At 41.2% G+C, this 22778-nt stretch overlaps 3 protein-coding genes across 4 annotated transcripts; 1 reads left to right on the top strand and 2 right to left on the bottom strand.

The window, feature by feature from the left end:
* Positions 1–1320: 1320 nt before the first annotated feature.
* On the bottom strand, positions 1321–9673 carry acbd3 (acyl-Coenzyme A binding domain containing 3). The gene is made up of 8 exons (XM_069514644.1): positions 9352–9673; positions 7831–7972; positions 7142–7282; positions 6767–6925; positions 6344–6518; positions 5912–6155; positions 5169–5456; positions 1321–3818 (listed from the first exon to the last, which is right to left on the bottom strand). The coding sequence occupies exons 1-8, from the start codon at positions 9617–9619 to the stop codon at positions 3604–3606; spliced, it is 1632 nt and encodes a 543-aa protein (XP_069370745.1). The 5' UTR covers positions 9620–9673; the 3' UTR covers positions 1321–3603.
* A 3282-nt stretch (positions 9674–12955) lies between these two features.
* mixl1 (Mix paired-like homeobox) lies at positions 12956–14788 on the top strand. Its single transcript, XM_020097584.2, has 4 exons — positions 12956–13180; positions 13325–13545; positions 13780–13906; positions 14075–14788. The coding sequence occupies exons 1-4, from the start codon at positions 13084–13086 to the stop codon at positions 14650–14652; spliced, it is 1023 nt and encodes a 340-aa protein (XP_019953143.2). The 5' UTR covers positions 12956–13083; the 3' UTR covers positions 14653–14788.
* Positions 14789–14852: 64 nt separating this feature from the next.
* Positions 14853–22135, bottom strand: lin9 (lin-9 DREAM MuvB core complex component). 2 transcript variants are annotated; one of them, XM_020097580.2, is made up of 15 exons: positions 22009–22135; positions 20716–20748; positions 20186–20277; positions 19468–19581; positions 19098–19228; positions 18723–18848; positions 18448–18605; positions 17967–18100; positions 17631–17759; positions 17197–17298; positions 17022–17102; positions 16807–16932; positions 16541–16723; positions 16049–16146; positions 14853–15886 (listed from the first exon to the last, which is right to left on the bottom strand). In XM_020097580.2, exons 1-15 carry the CDS (start codon positions 22037–22039, stop codon positions 15781–15783), a joined length of 1644 nt encoding a protein of 547 aa, XP_019953139.1. In that variant the 5' UTR covers positions 22040–22135; the 3' UTR covers positions 14853–15780. The 2 variants fall into 2 exon arrangements, with proteins under 2 accessions (XP_019953139.1, XP_019953140.1); XM_020097581.2 differs by lacking the exon at positions 22009–22135 and adding an exon at positions 21523–21644.
* Positions 22136–22778: the final 643 nt, after the last annotated feature.

Here is a 22778-nt window from a genome sequence, read left to right as displayed (position 1 = left end):
CTGTGGTGTTTATTGTGCCCCCTGGTGTCTGGATGTAAACACAGTCAGGTGGGACGTCACATTCGGGCCAGATTCGTTTGTTTTGTGTTCTCACTACTGAGATGAATTAAAATCTACAAATTACTCTTCAGCTTGTGTGAACTCTGTGTGGCAGAAGTTTAAAAGGTTTCTCAATACTAGTGTATGAAGCTGATGTAGAAGGACACACATTGGATCTGAAAGTGAAAAAATATGATTTGTAAGCAGTACAAAGAAACTGATGAAATACCATCTGAAAGTTAAATGAAGATCTGAAACTGAAAAAAAGTGATTTGAAACCAAAATGACAACATGAAGGTGAAATAAAGATCTGAAAAGGGATTTAAAACAGAAAAAATACAATTTGTAAAAGGGAAAAAGATCAGAAAGTAAAAGAAATCTGGTTTTGAAACTGACTGAATTCCATCTGAAAGTGAAATAAACATGTGAATCTGAAAATAGTGATTTGAAATTGAAAAAATACAATTTTAAATTGAAATAAAGATCGGAAAGTTAAAAAAAATTTGAGATCTGAATCTAAAACATAAAATCTGCAGACGAAAAAATAAGAACTACATATCAAAATATTCATGAAAGTGAAAAATGAAAACATTTAATTCAAGAGTTCCAGCATTGAATGAAAATGAAATTTAATTTGAAAATAAGTTTTCAACACTAAATTTTAGTTTGAATACATTTTCAAGGTTCAAACTCAAACTTTCAAAATTAAAATAATTATTTTTCAAATTGACAGAACAATTGGCCCTGATTTGGCTCCATATAACTTTACTCAGACTATTGTGACATCCAATGTGCATCACAAGGGAAATAAACTGAGGTGTATCCTCCTCGTACACATTAGTAACATCCGCAATATGTGCCCCTCTCAGCACAAAAGGTTTTTGACAGGAAGGGAGCTCGAGGATGACAAAGCCACAGCTGCTGGAAAAAAGGGAAACAAGCCGAGTGGTGTTTTGCTGTTCATAAGTCATATTTGTTCACCCCCATTGCTAACAATGCCTCTTATTACTGCTTATTTCTAAATATGTTTTCTGCATCTCCCAGACGAGGCAGGGAGCCAAGTGCTTGATGTGTGATAGAAAAGTAAACACAGACCGTGTGCAACCGTTCTTATTATAGATCCACCCGTGCTTTTTATGCTATGATAGGATAAAATGTCTGTTGGGAGTAATCTCTGGAATCCTGTTTCAAGGCAGTAAATCATTAAAAGATTTAGAAACCCAAGACACATAGCATTAAGATGTGATCATATTGAAATAATAAAAAAAACGCAAACATGAGTTAACGGTCCAGTTCTAGACATGAACATAAGTTTAATCAAGATTAAATATACGCCCCAACTCAGAAGAGATCCAAACAAGTCAAAACAATACAAAAAAGATGAGTTTCTCTTTCATGTCAATAGAGCAGTTTTATACTTCCTGTGAATTTTGGACTTTCATTCAGAGTCAAATGCATACATTTCTCATTCACCATATTTTACAGTGCATTTATTCTGAAAACAATAGCCTTCCTCCACATCTAAAAACCCATACATAAAGTCATTTTGTAGAATTATTTACATACAAGGCTTGAACAAGTCGACTCAAACCATTTGGTGAGCAATTAAGAAACTTAAGAAGAAAAGAAACTAAACAAACATCGCACATCAGAAGATATGGGAACTTGCTTGAACTGTATGGATTGGTCTGAGCCATAGGTAGTGACGTATCTTACACAAATCACTGAACGGGCAGGAGGCGTGAGCGGCCTCCAATTAAATATGACAAATCCAAAAGGAGAGTGGAGGAGAAACCAACTTGTAAGATACTCCACCCCTGCGTCTTTAAGGTTTGGTTGCGTACATACATAAAAATGAACAAACACAGCGCAAGAAGTGTTGCAAAGTGAAACCAAATGTCTCTGATGCCCCCATTCAACAAGCAATGGTCAGATTCCCACAGTTGGTAGATAACATAATGCTCCAGGTGGAAGGTACAGAAACAAACTTGCATATTAAATGTGAAACCGAAAAACAGGATGAGTCTAAATTATGGCAACAACAAAATAAAAAATTAGAAAAGTAAAATACATTTTGATGTCACATCCTAGTTAGGAGGCGACCACGTCACCCAAGACACAATTAGAAGAGTACATCCTCTTAGTTTATTTCACGACACAATGTCTGAGGTGACAAGTTGGAAACAAAACAAAACAAAAGCGCTGTATTTTGTGTTTGTGTTGTTATTTGAGCGCTGCAGAGATGTAACAGTGTGTCATGACCTCTGAATCATTGAGTTTTTATTGTTCGACGTGTCAGAACTGAGTACAGCCACTCCAAACATGCGACACAAACACCTCGCTCCACAATATAACATCTGTATTAATACACTGTTGTTTCTTTTGATGACTGAATTTCATATTCATGTGGCGTAACCATAACAACAGAGACTCTCAACAAGAGTCAACTGCTTGAAGGTGGAATAAAACTGAAATGGCATTACACACAAAAATATTTGTAGGAGAAACAATGTGTTTTTAAATCTTTTAATCTGCATCACACACTGAGATGTTTGAGTTTAGACCCACAGCCATACATTAACCATGTGTTGGGTTATTTTATTATCTCTCAATTAACACCCATGACTTCATTTGGAGCTTCTGCTAAACCCTGCAATGCCTTCTTGCCCGTCCTTCATAAATTCTGCAGGCAGACTACAATCCAAAAAATAAGAAACTTACTCCTGATGCACTGATGAAATTAACCCGAACAAATAAAATGTGACATCTACATGAGAAAAGGCCGAGAAGAGCAGTGCTTCCACAGAGCATCCTCTCAGATCTTCATGTATGCATGGTTACATGGGAAGAGAATGAGGGACTACTAAAAAAGATGATTACGTGTGTGTACAGTTGTTTTTGTAAAGTGTTAGTAAGACTTGGCAAAGACCAGTAGCTCTCTGAGAAACAAAACGTTATAGTGTCAGGGAGTACATTTTCAGTAAAGTAAGATTTTTTCAACATTGTCTGTGTTCTCGTGGGATAAACAACCGCTGTTACTGCCAAACTCGAAACGCTTGGCTGGCACAGTCGCCTGGTGTCCGCTGATGGTCATGAGAGCATCACTCAGGGGCAGAAGCAGCCACAAGGCCACGCTGGACAGTGTGGGGGCTGGGGTGTTGACATGAGAGGAGCCCAGGGTGAAGAGCGGTTGAACACAACATGAGAGCGAAGTCTTACAGCTTGGTCTACGTGAGCACAGCGAAGACAGGTGGTGAATATACAACAGAAATACACACTCCTCTTCCGTGGGCTCGATGTCAGGATCTAGCATGGGTGCATCTTGGGACACGCATACACACAAGGTACATAAATAATAGTCGAATCTCCAGACTGTGGCTCCACATGTGCCTCTTTGTCTCCCTCTGGTGGTTTTGTCCAAAACATATATGGTAGCGCTTTCTCCTCCATACACACAGGCTGCCATCGCACAAATCTCCACTGACACAGACACACACTCTCACATACACATATAGATATATGAACATACACACTCCTTGGCTCCCCCCGTGTCTGTATTCAGGCTTATCTGGTGTAGTAGACTCTGTAGTAAACACTCTTGGAGCGCCAGAGTGAATAGGAGTTGTCAAACTTCAGCAGGTAGACTCCACGGCCGGGGTACTGGTGGCTGCCGGCGTAAACCTCCTCATGACAGTCCCGCCGGTAAACCGGCACAATCTCGTCCACCTGGGGCTTCCCTGCCTCCTTCTTTGCCTTCTCCTCCTCACTGGGAGGATCTCCTGCGGGCACAAGAGCAACATGTCAGGTTGAGTAAAAAGGCAGGAAGGAAACACAATAAATATGCAAGTTTCATCTTTTTGAATGGCACATACAGAAGGAAAGGAGTTTTCAGACATGAACTCAGGAAAATGTACAGGAAATCTGGTCCAGACATTCTCGGGATGTTGCCTTTCACAAAAACAGGAAAATGCCTAGAACATGAGGTGGCGCCAGGGTACAGCTGGCAGGAGGCAGGACAGAGTATATAAAATCTGCTGCAGAAATCTTGTGTTTTTGTTTATAGCACATCAACATCGGCGTCAGCCTAATCATCAAAAGCTCTCGAATCTCATGGTGTTCCCAAGTTTACATCTTCATCAGTGTCTTCTTCATGTATGCCACCTCTTTTTTTCTGGACATTTTACAAGAGGGCTGAAGAATATTTAACTTTGAAACAAATGAATAACTTTCTTAATATTATTTTATTCGCTGAAGGTTTCCTCCTGCATACTCAGGATTGTGGCACAAATGTAAGACTATACAGCCTAACCATGGGCAGGACTTACACCACTGAAAGGAAGGACTGTTATGTGTAAACTCAATTGAACCGACAAAGCCAATTCTGCAGCACAATACAGCCTCATATCTGATCAATGTTTTATCACCATGCTCTGGATTCTCGTATAAAGCACAAACAGGAGTTCCTTTGCCCCTGGGAGAACAAATGTATGTTTAACAATGGTGTCGGCCTGTTGTGAACATGAGATAAGCAGGAAAGAAAATCCATAAACCTGGTAAGTTTTTTGTCTCTCCATAAGTTGATCAATTAAGCTAAATAAATAAATAAATGAAACAGATGTTCCTGTTCTTAACAACTGTTTTTAAATCATTACTTGACATTTCATTAAAAAGCAGATACAGAGATACAACATTCAATATTCGTGAACCGAATATCATGATTCATCTACAGAATTTATTTTTAACAGTAAAACATCAGGGAGAGCCAGCAGCTTCTATTTTGACTTCTTGTAAAGGAAGTCAGTATAACAGATCATTTAAGGAGAGCAAACACACCAATCATAAAACTAAGGTTGGGTACTGGTGCTTAATCGATACTTGCAGTCACACATGCAGTCAAACACGGTGAATCCCTCTGCTGTCACATGTATCCCGTGCATCGTCAGGTGCTTCACTAACTTTGTCGTGTTCCTTCCTTTACACACTATTGTTTAACATTTGCCTGTAAATGTGGGCTAATGTTACGTGCTCACCGCCACAGGTTGGTAGGACATTGCTGCTGCGCATGAGAGTGATTCTATCAGACACGCAGCAGGCTTATTTCACCAAACCGCCTCCCACGCACATCTCACCTTCATCATCCTCGTCCTCGTCACTGGACTCCGACACATGCACACTAACTGAAGCAGAGGCGGCGTCCGTCCACTCGAAGAAAACCCCAAAGCCGATGTCATAATAGTCCGTGGCAAACTCCCAGAACAGGTAGGAGCCCTCCTCGTGGGTGGGGACCCGCACCGTCACCACCTCGCCGCGCCCCACCGTGATCACACTGTCTGCATCCTGCCGTATTTTCTCCTTGAAGTCCTTGATCTGTGGCCGTGTCCACATGGAGGGAGCAGCAATGACCGGTGGGGAGTCAGCTATGATCGAGGAACAAGAAACTGATTAGTATCTTTATTACACTACGCATCCCTCCATCTTTGCTAAACCTTATTTTGACAGATCACAGCCACAGTGGATTAATTTTACTTGGGTGCATGTTTTGGAATAAAACTATGGCCTTGTTTGTTCTAGGTGTGTGTGCGCTTACTATCCAATCGGATGATACCCCGAAGTGGATGATACCTAAACCAGCAGACTATCATGTGTCACTTGTTCTAGCTCTCCTCTTCCCTGGCCTCCAGGTCACATCAACAAGGTCACAGCAAGTAAGACTCAGGTTTCAAGTTTGGTGGAAAGGTTTGTTTGTAAGATAGAAAGATTTGCCCCCTCTGCCCTGTAGCCATTAGCCACACAACAAGGAAAATGTAGATTCTATAACTCCAATGAGCATGTTTGTTGTTTTCTGTTGTAAACACAGCTACAGTCCACCAACCTAATAAAGGTCCATTCTCTGAGACCTCCTCTGCTGGCTCAGTCTCTGGCTCCCGGTCCATGCTCTCAGAGTACGAGTCTGACTGGCCTCCGTTGACCGTAGGGATTTCCTCCCCAACAGGCGAAGCTGCGCACAGCGGTCCGGCTGCTGATGCGGGAACATGTTCACCGCTGTTAAAGTTGCTAGATTCCAGTGTCCCCTGCACCATCGAATCAGCCTGCTGCTGCTGCTTCTGTAAGGCTGCCTGAGACGAGAGGAAGACAACAGCGAGTCAAAGCGGGGAAAACTGGTGAAAATGTACATTTCTTTTCCTAGAAATCCTTTCTTCTTCACCACTCCAAAACAGCCGTTGCTTTACAGAAAAGTTACCAATATTTATGATTAATATTTACAAAACATCATAATCAAACTATATCCATAAACTCCTCCTACCTGTTGCTGGGCCAGCTGCACCTGGTAGAGCTGCTGCATGTACTGCTGGTAGTGCTGCTCCTGGAGTTGACGGATGAGGCAGAGCTGCTGCTCTGTGCTGTTGGGGTACTGCTGGGCAGCATACTGTTGGAACTGCACTGCTGTCTGGGCATTCAGCGCCGCCATTATCTGTTGTCTGGGTAAGAAAACAGAGCAGTTAAGTTAGTGAGGATGGAAAAAGAGTGGAGGCGGTGGTGGACAATGGAAAGAAGAGAAGTAGTGAATAGATTTTGGAATCTCTGGAACAGAGCTGTAAAGACAGTGCCCCTGTCGATATCAGTGTCAGAGGAGTGTGATGACCATGTAGAACTAATGCTGAAGTCAAATCAATATCTGCAGGCCCACGCAAATGCACATTAAGCAAACACACACAGACACACATACTTCTGCTGCTCAATCCGTAGCCTCTCCTCCTCTGCCTGTCTCCTTTCCTCTTCCTCTCTCCTAAGCCTCTCCTCTTCCTCAAGCCTCCGTCTCTCCTCCTCCTGTCTTTGTCGCTCCCTCTCCTCCTCTTCTCTCCGCTGACGCTCCTCCTCCTCTTGCCTGTTGAGAAACAAAGACATGAAGGGATGTCGTAAATGATGAAACGTATCAAATTAATAACAAACCATATATATATATACACATTACATTCATAAATATATTTCCCCTGTCACCTCCAGGTTTTTCTAGCTTCATAAAGGACAAACTGAATGCAAGTATATTTAGAAACTGCAGGTGAGGGATCTCTTGCATGAGAACTGCAGCTGAACGCGTTACCTTTTCCTTTCCTGTTCCTCCCTCTCAATCTTGTGTGAGGTGACGTAGGGAGCAAAGAGGTTACAGCATTTGTTAAGCAGCTTGACGAACTCCACCATGGCATCCTCCTTCTCCATGTTACCCAGGGCGGCCCACTCTTTCCTGCACACAGAGTCAAACAGAGGTGAGGACAACAGAGGCAGCTGTGCTCAGCAATTAAATGTCCACTGAATTCTTTTTAGAATACAGGCTGTTTCACAATCACAAAGAGGGACATTTAAATATTTCACATTTGTAATGGAGGTGAACTCATTGCTTGGCCAATATACACATTGGCATCGAATTTGGCATTTGCCCCCAAGAATCCATATTGGTCGGGAATCAAATTTTTAAGAACCGTGTCAGAAAACAATAAAACATTGTAAAACATTTTATTTAATTGTAAATAAAATTATTAAAATTAGAATTCCTTGAAAGTGGTGCAGTAAAGCAGGCTAAATTTCATCCAAGGATTTACAAAATGTTTAATTCATTGGGACGTAAGAAGCGACCATCAAGAGTTAAATAGACTCAACAAATTACTGAATGAAAAGGCATGTGTGTGAGTGGGTGTGTTTCCTGAAAAACAGCTCAATTACTGTAATGTCCTCAGTAGTTCAAAGGTCACATGCACAGGCACAAAGACACACGCAGATGTCTGCTGGAGTTACCTGCGGTCATTGCCTAGGACATCAAAGAAGCCGACCTCCGGCGAAGCGTCAGGATTATAAGGGCCCAGTAACACCTGTTTGTGGAGTGCCACCAGTCGAAGCTTCTCCTCGTAGGTTGGGTGGAAAGCCTTGCCATCTTTATCTGAGGGGAGCAGAGTGGAAGTAACAAGTTAGCAGTGTTTTTAATGTCCTGCTGTGACAAGCATTGGTTAACACTACAATACACCTTTGTGTTTTCAACAGCAGTGGCATGCAGGTTATCGTATTCCTGTTTCAAGAACAACCTGCACTGTTGATCGAGCTCTTTACCCTTTGCAAAAAAATACTTGCGCTTTGATTTGTGAAAATAACATGTTAGTATCACATTGCAATTTTTGTTGAAGCTAAGTTGAGGCAAGAAGATTTGTGTGTACAAACACAGATCAGTATCTGGTGTTAAAAAATGCCTGACACATGTTCAGGATGCTTGCAAAGTAACCACTGACCAGAAATCACTTAGGGTGAGACACAGGGGCCTCGTCTAGTTCACGGTAATGCACTTTACTGGAGTATCAGACAAGAGCTTCCTCCATCCTCTTCAATTAATACAAAATGCTGCTGCTCAGCTTATCACAGGGCCAAATTAGGCGCAACCACATCGTAACAAAGGGCGACCATAACACTTATTTTGAGCGTAGAATAGATAGATTTTAAACTCTTGTTTATGGGCAGACCATGATAAACACTTGAAAACTCAATGCATAAGCAATATATCACCCTGAACTTCCGTTGTATCGCTATCGATGATAATCTAATTGCATTACTTATTTATATTGTTGTGTTGCCCGGGCCTTGAGCAGACAATGTGCAAGTTGAGACAGTCATACTAAAGCCTCTCGGTTAAAGACTCTCCCACTAAAATGGCCTTCCGGTTTGACTGCATGCAGAGCACGCAGGTGATCCCGTGTTTCCTGCTGGAGCAGTGGCAGCGTGGGAGTGGTGTGTCCGGTTGTAAAACAGGCTGCTGCTGCTGGTGAACACTGCAAACGTCGCTTAGTGAACAGGTCATCAGGAGCTTAGGGACAGGCTCCATCCACAGAAATGTTTCCTCCAGCACGACCACTGACCGGCAGGCTTCCTACTTCCGCCACAACCGCAACAACAGGGCGTGTTTTCCCAAATTAAAGACAGTAACGCACGTCAGTCTGACTTCATTGCTCTTACAGCAGCTAGCTAGTTGAGCACTATACGACACGTTTACTCCCAAAGCACGGGAGGCACCGTGATGCAAACAGCACATTTAACATGCCTCCGGGTCGCACTGAAGCGACGTGTTGGTTTGACCCTTTAACAGCCACCGAACACAGCTAGTTAGCCTCTCGTTAGCCGTGAAGCTAATGGAACGTTGCGGCTGACAGCGAGAGCCCCGGCGGTGACAGCTAGCAGCTAAAGTTAGCATCCTGCTAACCTCAGCCAGCTCTTCTGGTTGTTTAGTTTTTTGACCATTTTCTCTGCGTTCTTGTGACAAATGTAGAAAAGTACCTTTGAAGAATTTCAGCGCCATTCCGTAGAGCTCTTGGAGAGGAAAGCCCCATTTCCCCTCTATCGCGGATTTGCCAGTTTCTCCATCTTCGCTCCCAGCGGCTCCCGGCGTCTCGGGCTCGGGATCCGCGGGTTCGGGCTCCGGCTCCTCCACCTGGCCCTGCTCGCCCTCCGAGTCCGGGCTGAGAGTGAGGCCGTCGATGGAGACCTCGAGCCGGCTGGAAGGAGCAGTGTCGAGGTCGCCGCTCTGAACCTCTGTCGCCATCATGCAGACTGTCAGCTGAAGCGGCCACGTACCTACTTCCGCTCAGACCGGCCGGAAGTTCCGGGACCTTTTTTTTCTCCGATGTAAATAATGATGACGCGCTCAACGATTCCAGGAACATTTTAATTTTTTAACACCTCAGACTGAATCTTTTGCACAATATATTGTATTTTTATTGTATTCGATTGATGTAAGAAGTTTCGTTTATTTTTAATAATTTTACACTTTTATTTTGATGAAATGTGACTATTACTACACATATAAAAGTATAGTAATAATAATTAATTTAATAAGATTGTCATGTAAGACTTCTGGGTGTTTCTATATATGTAATGTCTTTAAATTTGATCTATACGTCCATTTGACTCTGAATTCAGTTTGTTTGTACCTATATTAATAATGTGTTTTCTAAAAAAAACAACATCGAACAAAAAAGATTATTCAAGAAAATTAAAGAAACCGCTTATCACACAGGCAATGTGACAACAAAATGCAATTTATTAAAAATACCACCATCTTTTAAAATACTTACGGTACCTTAAACATGCAGGAACAGCAGCAACAATAAAGATAATGTAAAAAATATTATATTTTGCTTTAAAATATATCTTGGCAACAATTTAGCCACTTCGGTGATGGGTGGTTTTCTGTTCTTTTCTATGAGTAAATATGAATTTTAAGGCTATTTTAATATTTTAGAGTTTAAAAGATATGAGGGATACAGAAACGTATTGCTGCCATGCCAGAAAAACACGGATTGTTGATGTATCACTAGAAGGCCTATGCAGAAGTCCAGCTGAAATATCAATATAGCAGCAGTATCCACGATTCTGTCCTCAAATAGATGAGTATGCAAAAACAACAATCATCACACTCAAATTCTGCTTATCATTGTTATCAGGAAACAATAAATGTACAGTAAAATCCTAAAAATGTACCTCAAATACACAAAGACTGAACTTAACACATAAGATAGCTGACATTTTCACATATCCCTGCAACCTTGTAAGGATAATTTTCCTGTCTGTCTGCAGGTTAAATGTATAGTGGTCAGGTCAAACTGTGGGTTCAATGGTGGTCACTCTTTCAAGGTGTGAAGGTGCTTTTGTTTGTGTCTACATAGGCAGCGGTCTACTGGAAATAGCCAGTGGAAATCCCAAAGTGTTTATACTGTTTGATGTTTGAAAAGTGCAGTCTGTTTACAATCTATCAGCAGTAATCAACTTAGAAATGTGTCCTTTTAATCTAATTTAAATGTCAAATCTCTTTCACAGGCTGTCAAACTGAAAATTATTAGCACATGCAAACAATAGAAGCAAAAGCTCATCAGCATGTTCCAGCATTTACACTGCTGAGATGATCTTTTTATTAGAATCAGTATCTGGTTCTATCGCCAGGAAGGTTTACACATATAAGGAATTTTCTGTGGTGTATTTGTGCAAGTATAAATATAAAAAATACTATAAGCACCAGTAGAGGGATTGTGCATATGTTGTAAGTAAGCACTAGAGACTGGATTGTGCAAATCCAGCTGTATGACTGGACTGCTTTATGGTCGAAGATGAAAACTTTGCTCTGTCTATTCCAGGATCTGCTGGTAACTCTCAGAAAACCTGTCACTGAACATCACAAAAGAAAGATCAGGAACTTCTACAGCCTGATTTTAGCATAGCAATCTGGTCTGTGCACACAGGCAATACCCAATTAGGGTCCTCAGACAAAGCAACTGTGAACGGCTTTGCCAACAGTCACATCCTACCTGAACAACGCTGTATGTGTCAAAGTGCAGAGATGGATAAGTGCCGTTGTGGATGTGAAATGATACAATGGTGCTCGAGTCATTTTCTCACAGAGATCAACATGAAAGTTACCAGAGAAAATCATTGTTGTTCAATGAAACAAGTCTAAGAATTGTCTCAGACTCAAGCAGGAGCTGTATCCAATAAATCCTACAAAGTGGGGTGTGGTAAAGAGACTGGCAATCATTATATTGTATTGCAGTATTCAAGTCACACCCAAAGCAATTAAATATGAGGCACAAACTGCCGTGAGTTATAGACCAAGTACGTACACAAATCACTCGGGAGAACTATCTTGGATTATTGATAAAAGAGTGTGACGACAACAGTACATTCCTGCCAATCCTGTCCAAATATGTGGCAGAAAATTAGTCTGTCTGTGCTGTTATCTGACCTCTTGACTCAATCCCCCTCTGAACCTCTGAATGAAGGTGAGTCGTACGACAAGTGACCACTCCTGGGTACTTCTGACTTGGTGTTTGTGTATTGAGGTTGACTTTGTTGCTACTGAAAGGAGACAGGAAGTGTCATTTCTTATATAGGTTACTGTAGATCAGTGTTGAGGGGCAAGCATCGGAACACTTATAAAACATAATGTATATTCTTTGACATCTAAGCCTAAAGAAAACAAAAGATACAACTATGTAAGAATATGCCTGGTTGCAAAATCAGTGTATATTTCAGATTACACACATTTTTATTTTAAAAAACATGAAGATTCAGTGCTATACCTATTCAATTATATATTTCTACACACACACATATTTTAACACGCTCTACGATGATATATATAATGGAGATATTTTCATGCTCTATAACAGTTATATATGATGATATATAGAGACATTTTCATGCTCTAGGTTTTGTAGGCTTATATAATGACGTGACACAATCTGATCAAACATCTATCTATCTATATATATATAATTATATGTAGAATTACTCATATTGTTTATTGTTTTCTTAATTGTATAGTGCTTATTTATTAATTTTATTTATATATATATATCAACACATTGTACATAGAATGACATATCTATATACATTATATCACTCTCTCTCTGTCTCTCTCTCTCTATATATATATATATATATACATTTAAGTGCATGAAATAGCTCAGTGAAATGCCCCCTATTAAAATACAGTATATATAGGAAAATGTGTGTTTGTGTAATATGTTATCTTAAGTAAGACCAAGTATTAAATATATATATAAATATATCTATAAACAGCATGTATTTTTTTTCATTTCTCTTCTCACCAAACAACAAACTCCAGTCGGTGTGCTCCTCTAACCTGTGGAGGAAATGGCAGTTTCCGACGCTCCCTCTTTGAAGGCTACACGTCCATTATTGCTTCATCCATTCCAAAGCGGATAAATGTTTTCACAGCCGATGTGTATTGAACATGCAGATTCCATTAAAACCCCTTTAAAGCGACCTGCCACCGCTGCACCGCTGCACCGCTCCAGGTGTGAGGCCTTCACACCTCCGCCGCGCTGCAGACGTCTGAAGTTGCTGCACGGCCGCTGCAGTGCCAGCCGCCGCTGATGGCCTCCCCATTCACACGTCCTCACAGCATCACCTTTGATCGCGGGAGGATTTAACCCCGGCGAGCGCACATGCTCTCAAACTCAGTCAGCCGCCGGGAGACACACGTACAGGATCATGTCTGCAGTTCATGGGAATATGCGCGTCGGGGATCTGAATCATTTCCAGATGTTTCACGAAGCGCCTCTGCAGATGAACGCCATGGTGAACTCAGGTGAGCAAATGAAAGTGTGCCCGCTTTCACCTCCTGTGTTGGAAAATCTACAAGTAGCTTCTCCGACTTACACACAGGTTCGGCAGCACTTCTCTATGACTCCTGCTTCCTCTGATAACTAAACAGATTGTGTTTTCATTCCAGATTACGGAGCCTCAGATGTGACAAACTACTACAACGCAGCAAACTCTGCACCCAGGGCGGATAAATGCGTGGCCATACTGACGCACAGGAGGAAGAGGACTAACTTTACGCAGCAGCAAATCGAGGTGCTGGAGAAAGTTTACTCAGACACCAAATATCCTGACATCTACCTGCGGGAGAGACTGGAGGCTCTGACCGGGCTACCAGAGTCCAGGATTCAGGTAATGTCCACTGATTTTACTGAGATGAATGTACTAATTGTAATTGTTAGTCGTTTTGGGTAAAGGCCTCAGCTAAATGACATGTAATGTAAAGTACACCAGTGAAGGGATGAGATTAACAGTCACTTGGAGAAAATGCTTTACATTTTCTTAATAACTTTAAGTTGTGTCAGATTTCAGAAGTCATAAAATGATTGAATAAGTGATTAAATATCTTTCCCCCTCAAATTCCAGGTGTGGTTTCAGAACAGAAGAGCCAAGTCTCGTCGCCAGGTTGGCTCATCAGTGTCCATGAAGGTCTCCAATCCACCAGCAGCTGGGCCCTTCAACCAAATCCAGAGCAGGATGGGTCCTGAGAAAGGTAATTATTAGTCTTACTCAAGTATGCCTGCTCATTTGTAGTGTTGCTCCATGAAAAAATACTTTAATCCACCATAAAACATTAGTTGATGAATATGGTGACTTGTTACTTAAATACCCTTAACTTGACTTAAAATCACCTAAAATTCATTTTTGTTTTGTCTTTCAGTTTATGACAACAATCAAAGTGCAGAGCCACACAGGATTGGTGGTTTTGGATTAGAGGACAGTTTCAGACCCTCAATGCACCAGAACACTGAGGACCCACACCGGACCGGTCTACCCACCAAACCCACCAGCTATGAACACACATCCATCTCCTGCATCTACGAGAAGGAGGGAGCCGGGGTGAAGCCCGAGCAGATGCAGCGTCACGAGCTGAGCGTCAACGTTCCGTGTTGTAACGTCCACCTGTATCCGAAGGAGAGCGAGCATCAACCCAGGATCGAGGCCAGCTTGGCAGACAACCAGGGGCCACAGGTTCTGGTGGAATATGACAATTTCCCTCCCAACAAAACCATTGGACCAGAGATGAAAGTTGTGATCCCACCCCTCCCGACCCACAGCAACTTCACCAGGTCGTCACCAAAGGATAATGGATGCCAGATTCAGTATCCACACGTGAGGGCCACGGGCGACAGGTTCAGCCATTTCTCCCCGATCCACGCCACCGAGGCTCAGGACTTCACCGACTCAGACTCTGACTGGGAAAATGAGGCCATGGCTGGGTTTGGTGGCTTTATGTGAGCTAACACAATTTAATTAAAAAAAAAAAGCTTCATGTATCATAAGAGCTGATATTAAGAGATCTACATGTATCATAAGAGGCGGTTTGCATAAAAAGAAAATTTGTATTTATTGTAAAATAGTAATAAAATTGTAAAAAAAAACAACTATCAATTTGTTTTCATCTGATAATAAAGACTCAAAAGTATTAAACCAGTTACTGCTTTGCAATATTATGTTTAATATAAAAAGAAACATTTATATACAATTGCCCTGAGGCACTCTCATATACAACTTTACAAAACTGAAAAAGGAGGTTCTCTTGGAAAAATCTGGTGAATTCAATTTTCAGGGTTACAGCTTTGAAGCAGGCTTTGTGTGTGCGTGTGTGTGTGTGTGTGTGTGTGTGTGTGGGGGGGGGGGGGGGGGCCGCAACAGCCATGCCAAATGTGGAAATGCTAAGTTTGTCTAAGGGAGTAAAAGGCATCAAAACCCCAGAGTTCTCCTTTATAAAAATACCAAAATCTCTTTTCAGTGCACACAAAATTACAAAAGTCATTTCTGAATACACAGAAATATTGACAACAGTCCTAAGAATCAGAGATATTGTACAATTATCTACAATAAACAATTTTATAAAACATTATTTAGCCTCCCCTGTGCTTACCATCAGTGGAGCAACAGAACACAACACATAACAGCGGGGAAACCTTTAGAGATAGCAAAATATTGTTTCATAACCATACACACCTACTCAAAAATAAATAAATATGGACTATAAAAACTGTAAGAATCAATGTTTGGCACATGAAACCAATAAATAACTGTAGAGGAGAGTATGAAGAAATGGATTTGTGGTGAGAGAAAAGTGAAAGACTATCAGGTTTGTGATCAATTGGGCGCACAAACATTTTCATACAATAAAAATAATGGGTGGGTAAAATTCTCATGACATCCTCCCGTTCTTTTGCGAAGCTTCAGGAACCTGGGCAGAGTCGTTTCACTGGGGCAGCCAAATTCCGATTGAATGGGTGGTCCATGACACCCGTGCAGGCTTTTGTTCGCAGACTCCACCTCAAAAGACAGAACTAATGGACCACACGTTTTGCTTGTGTGTGCACCTGTGTTGGGTGGGGATGATGCCAGTACTCAGACTGCATTGGTGTTGTTGGCAGCAAATGCATGCAGGTTGCCCAGCTGACTAAGGCCACTCTGGATGTGTGCCACGTGGATCTCAACATTATTCTGGAAGCAACTGGAAAGACACAAGAAGCAAAAACATAAGTGACTCTGATTTACATCGTACGAGGAAAAGAACGATGCTTGTGCTTAAAATTTTATCACACACAAAGTTATGGACCATTCTATCTCTTGGAGTGCACAGCAGCAAAGCTAGAAACACTTCCTGGTCATTTACCTGAGGTTGGAGGGGTCAATAGATGCCTTAATGTCATTCAGGGAGTCTGTTAGAGATTTGAACTCAAATGAATTCAGGTCTCCTCCATCTGCCAGACACTGAAATGAACCAAGAAAAGTTTCATTGTGTTACTCATACCTCTGAATTGGTTTTAATTTTACAAATATGAACAAATACATTTCAACCAGAAAGAAACCCATTGAGGATGTCCAGACGCTGCTGGCCCCACAACTTCCAGTAGTGAAGACATAACGCTGTAAACACTTTTATGTAACAGTTCCACTCATTGTCAGTCCAAGAGAAGAAATCCCTGCTCTTCATTAAACAATCTGCTTCTTGTTTACACTTCACATGCCCAGTTATTTACTTAGTTAATTAGTGATATGGAGCTAAAACGTTCTTCTGGACAGAGAAAATGTACGTTTTAAAACACTGTTTTAAGTATGAATGAAGTCATAGACAGCTGCAGCAGAGTGTTTATACATCCTCTACCTTGATCTGCAGGAGCAGAGCAGTGAGGCGAGAGATGAGTTGTGTGAGGCTGGAGTTTGTCACGCTCGGCTGTCCGTCCTTCAGCGAGTTGCTCAGCTGCACCATCTGCTGGGCCTCTTCTTCACAACGCCTCCGCAGTTCTGTGGGATGGTCAGCTGGAACCATTCCCTGATCCGGAGCAAGCTGCACATACACATGTTGGTGAATTACACCTTATAGAGAGGGCTGTTATTTGAAATAAAAGGGTAATAATTATTATTACTTACCTCACAGCAAAACTGCTGAACTTCATGCAGCACCTTGTTCAGATCTTTATTGAGCTGCTCCAGCTCAAGCACTGTGGTCGCATATCTCTTCTGGAAGTCCAGGTCAATAGGCATCGAGTATGACTTCTGAATACAAAAACACAAACGGAGTTAAAGTGGACATGGAGCAGAAGCATTTCAAATGTTAAAGAAACTTCTTAAAAATATCACTGTACCAGCTTCTCTGCTTCTGTGTTCATTTCTTTCAAGTGCTTGATGTGCTCTTTTTTGATCATGAGGATTTTGGACAGCCTTGTCTAATAATGGACAAATTGAGACAGAATTTGTTAGAACCAAAGTTTAAAAAGTGAAAGGATGTCACCTTTAAGATCTCCATCTGACAGGATTTACCACTTGGACAAGGAACTTGACAGGAAATCCTCCCAGAGTATCTCCCTCAGCACCAGGCAGTTTGTTCCCCCACGGCGATTGGTTGATAAGAGTGTCGTTATCCTGTTATTAAAAAAATGGACAATGGAGTCATTCATCTTCATAAGCAAGCTACTGTATGAGATGTGCACTTTCCCTTCAGAATTGTTTGGTATTTGCAACATGACAATCATTTGATCAATTCATAAGATTTGAAATAAATCTTTGAAATCAGTCTTTTTTCTGTGTCTTTTTCTTAAGTCCTCTAAAGACTAGATATTACAAAATTCACTTGTGATACCTGGTCATGCTTTTAGGGGGTTAAGTGTGTTGGTATAGCACACACAGTCTCCTCCTGCATATCACATTCCTTTTTGTTTTTCTCTGTTTTGGGATTTCATGTGGGCTCATATTACCATAAGGACAGGGGTAGCAGCAGTCGGGTAGGGCCCTCTGGGTGGAGTCATGAAGTTTTGCATGTAGCGTGTTGTCCGGTGCTTCTGGGCAAAGGCTGAAATGGGCATCGTCTCATTGGGCTCATTGCTCTGGGAAAAAAACAGTCAGCACTAGATGCATAAGAACATATCTAAAAAAAAACCTTTAGTAAAGCTATTGTACAACTTTTGTTGTTGTTTTTAATTATACTGCATTATTAAAATTGCATACATTTAAATAAAGCTGAAAACACAAATTATTGCATTTATATCCTCAAACATTGTTGTTATCTTATCAACACAACAGGCAAATCTTACCAGAACTTCATAGTCAGGCACTGTGTGTGTTCCCAGGCCAGTGCGGTCAAAGGTGACGCGATAGGTGGCTGCACTGGTGTCCACTGCATCAATCTGCCCCGTGAATAACCCATCGTGGACACCTCGGAGTCGAGCTGTTGGAAGAAAAAACTAAATTGGTACTGGTAATAACATTTGAACAGGACATCCTGAGTTGTAGATTTCTACATCAGCCTTTAATATAAATTTATCTTATGAAGTTACTGTAAATCATGTTTATGTCTTTCTTTTTTATCAGTCAGAAAAATATGTTTGTGAGAAATTTTTGTGATCAGAAATGAGAAATAAAATGATCATTCTATTGGACATGCTGGGTTTCTCTTGACAGAAAATGTCAACTGAACCACTTTGAAGGTCGATTGACTGCAATGATAATGACATTATTTAAGCTCTGCCTAGCCTAACTGTTAAAAGGGCTGAGTCAACATTTAAGGCATCTAACCAGTGACTTTGGTTCCTATGATTAGAGGCAGGGGGATTTCATCTGGAAGGTCTTTGCAGTTGGACACGTCAGAAAGTTTTCTTTGCTGCAGCAGACGCATCTTTTTTCTCTTTTGTTCCAGCGCTGTTCGCTCTTCAGAAAAAAATGCTGACGAACACCTTGACGGGACAGAAGAGCATAGTGCTGTAATTTCTACTAAAATATTAAGTCTTTTGGGAGACGGTGTTGTGAAAGATAAAGTTACAGAAACAAAAAGTTTAAACGTCAAAGCATACCGTCGAGGTTTCCCCATCAGTCTCCTGATTGTTCCCCACTCAACTCTTGTCAGCTTCCTTGTTTTCAGGTTGGGGAATGACTCCTTGAGACAAAGGCAGAACTCATTGTCCCCCTCAAAAAGAGGCCTGGAAGAAAAGAGAAAAGGGAAAAATGTACTGACCAAAAATTAAGCTTTAAATTACTCAGTTACAGCTAATCAGGTTTCTGCTAGTCTGGGTATATTGTTATAATAATATTAAAGTTAAAATTACTAAATATATTTAGTAACAAGCAGAATTCTGACCACATGTACAGGCAGCATATTTTCTTCTTTCTCGTATTTATGTGAACCTGTTTAACATTATTATCTCCTCATGGTGAACATAGGACCTTACCTGTCAATGTTGGAATAGAACCACTCATAGATGCACCATTTGTGAGCTTTGGGTAGCTTTAGAAGGTTTCTTAACCTCAGCCCTATTTTCTGGGATGCTTTTTTATCAGGTGTCACCACATTAGAAAACTTCTGTGAAGAAAAACATGTAAAACAGACATTTTAAAGCTGACAGACGTTCAGCCATTGACTACCATCTCATTGATCACAGACAAACTAGACAAAACACTTTCGGAAGTGCAATGATTTAAAAATGAAATGTTCCCAAACAAGGATATTAAAAGGCAGCCAGAGTTGGGTGAATAGAAAATTTAATAGATTTCTACTGGCCACATAAACTAAATATTATAACTATTCAGGCTGGGCTTTACCTGTGGTGTGGTGGTGACCCTCTGGCTCCTCCGAGGGGATCTAGATGGGGGACGCTGCTGTGGCGCCTCATCTTCCTCCCGAAATAATCGGCTCCTCTTGGAGCTCCGTGTGGGCTGGAAGGACAAACGTGGACAGGAGATTACATATCTGTAATCTGCATTTCAACTAGATCGTGACAGATATGGATTTTAGGGGGCGAATGCCGGTACCAATATTAGGGAGTAGAAATTGCCCCATATTGATATAAATATTTCACATTTGCTGCAATGATTCCTAAGATGTAGTTATCGAACCCTTACTACAAACAAGTTTAACCGTAAACTGCTGACACTGATAACTCTGTGAAAAGCCAATATTGGTCGATCTTTATGGGTGAACTGATATATCATTCAGGATCCAGTTCCAACATCACACTAATACGAAACTTAATGAGGCGATTAACTCAACAATTCAAGTAGAGTAGACAATTGCAAAGACAGGACTTAACAGCATCATCAATGGACAGCAACCAAATAATATAATCAAACAAACAATAAAACTTTGATATCAGATAAGATCATTACTGTGTTACAGACAATACCATTAAATAAATGTAATTCTTAGTTCTGTATTTGTGTTGTGCTTTTATCTTCTGGTTTAAACTTAGCATTCATATAATATGGTATCTCCTGTACCACTTCATCTTCACACATTTAAAACCAGCAGCATGTCTCTTACCGTATCCATTGTGAGGGAGGAATGTCGTCCCCTGGTGTTGTGAGCTCTTGGGAAGTTGTTCTTTTCATTCAGAGTGTTGGACAAACTACCCTCTGTGAGGAAACCAATGCATTTATTCAGAATAGTGCAAGACCACCAGAAAAAAACACATCATTGAGACCTCCTTAGTATCAAATATCAGATTAAAAACTATTATTAAATCACAGAAAATGCAAAACTGCAATGGAAACAATTATGACAATTACTTCCTCTGTATAAAGGACTGTGTAAAGTGATGTTGGGTGTAACTGTAAGCTTGTCATTATGGTTGGTCACAGAGAGGTCTAATCGAATGAAGGACTTAAGGTTAATCAACACATTTAAACAGGAAACTAATAGCATGTCAGTAAACATACAGATGAGATAAAGGAGAACAATAAAAAAATAGAGTCATTTAAAATGAAAAAGTATGATTCTGCATAAGGAATGACTCTGTAGTTCTCAATGTGACAACACACACAGTGCCAAGAACAAAGGTAGTGACCACATACCTTTTAGACTGACAAGTGCCTCAGCTGAGGAACCTGAGGAAGAGGAAAATTGGGCGACATCAAACCAAAGTATCACACGGACGGCATTAAAACACCCATGAACACAGTTGTCAGTTATGAGGAACACTGTAGTCTAAAACCACTGTTCTGTAATAAATGCCACATTAATCAAAGTTATAATGCTCAGTTTTGGTTAAAACTGTTAAAAGAGTCATTCAGGAACACGTCATCTGTGGTGCTGTACTACATGACACAAAAAGTGGAAGTGTTTAGTCCAACAGTTTTGAACAGGGTGGGCATAATAAAAATAGGAAACCCTGTCAACATTATCATCATTATCCTGTAGATTGGTCTGTGTTAGTTGTAGCTAGTTGCTCCTAATTAACCGACAAATGAGTTATTGCACTGACTATAAAATGCTGTAATCCTTTAATTGATCATTCCACTGCGATGAGAAGGACAATCACACCATGTTTGACAGTTTTTATTTGACTACCATATGTTTTCTTTGATAGTCAAAATAAACGCGTGTATATAGCTGATGTGAACGAGACTGTGCTTTAAACACTGGCACCAGACAGCTGGGTTAAACTTGGGTTAGATGCTGTGGATGCTAGCGCAGTACGTTAGGCCTTTACCCCCGGTTTGAGCTGTCAGGCACGGGTACAACATCAGCTGGCCAGATCATATCAAAAGCAATGATCTGAGCAAGCTAACGATACATTAGGTTCACAAACCAGGAGTAGTGTCCGGCAACATTAACTACGATCGCACCGAATAACACGATTATTTCAGGTGTTAACTTACCTACACAAGCTTGTCAACACAAAGCGTCACCATGTTACCACAACCAGCGCTAACTATCGTTAAATACCAGCACGGTGCCACGGAGGACTAAAACACTGGAAGAGGCAGGTAGCTAGCAGTTAGCATGTGTATTATGCGAGTAGAGGCGTTGCAGCGGCCCCTTTTGTTATTGCTGCGCACGGTGTTGAGTTAGCAGACGTTAGCTCGCAGCTAAGCTAACGTTATTTGTTTACCCAGTCGGGCTAAAGTAACTTGCTCAACTCCCACATTAGCCATGGTTAGCCTCTCGTGCTAACAAGCGTTAGCCGACCGGACCAACCGGTATCTGTTTTGCGTGTTAAATCCTACTTCACGAACTCCGAATAAAACTCGGCCCGTTGCACTACGCGCAGGACAAGCGGTTCGTCGTCAAGCGGGTATTTCTTCCGCCCGGGGGGCCGTTGTGTGTTAGCGCCGCAAAACTCCTTGAATTGTGTTGTTACTCACTCTCGTCTAACAGCTGGTCCATCTCCGCCATCTTGAATTAGCCGCGCCGCTTTTTCAAAGACCTTGTCAAAATGCATTCTGGGTCGGGACGCAGTCGGGAGGGCGATTTGAGAAATAAAAACCTGATCGATCATCAACTTCAGGAACTTTGAGTGACACGTTTCCACAGCAAGGCTGATTCTCTTCTCCTGAACCTGTCTGTGCACGTTAAACGTGACGGGGAGCGCTTGGTAAATGCTCTCATGTGTGTTAAAGTAAAGTGGAGTCAGCAGCAGCTCTCCATTGTTTCATACCAACACTTTGCTTTCACTGAGTTTTTAATTTGTCATTTATTGGTGGGATGGACGAGTCACCGTTTTATTCACATTTAAACATTACCTGCCAGTTTTATCTACAATACCAGACAACTACACTCAAAAACAGCATTGGGAAAAATACTCTTACTTCTGTGTATCTACGTTGGATGGATGGTTAAGGTTAAGTATGCAGCTTGAAACTAGAAGGTCACCCAGGTCACCTGCGCGAGGCCCAACGGTATGAAGCGACAGTTGGATTCACTAGATCTGGATTTTTATTTGGGTCTGCACCACATTGCAAAGTCACTGAAGCAGGTCTGATTTTATCAATAATATAAGAATTGAGGGGAAAAAAAAAAAAAAAGCTCAATCTCACAATGTTAAAAGTGGAAAAAACCAACTGAATCCACACAAGATTGTCTCACTAGTTAGAAAAACTTCCAAGATTTATGCTTTTTCCCCCTGAAATTGAAA

Source organism: Paralichthys olivaceus, chromosome 19 (assembly GCF_024713975.1).
Source record: "Paralichthys olivaceus isolate ysfri-2021 chromosome 19, ASM2471397v2, whole genome shotgun sequence".
NCBI classification, from domain to species: Eukaryota; Metazoa; Chordata; class Actinopteri; order Pleuronectiformes; family Paralichthyidae; genus Paralichthys; species Paralichthys olivaceus.
The sequence above is the reverse complement of the archived record's forward strand: the minus strand, read 5'-3'. Positions and strand labels throughout refer to the sequence as shown.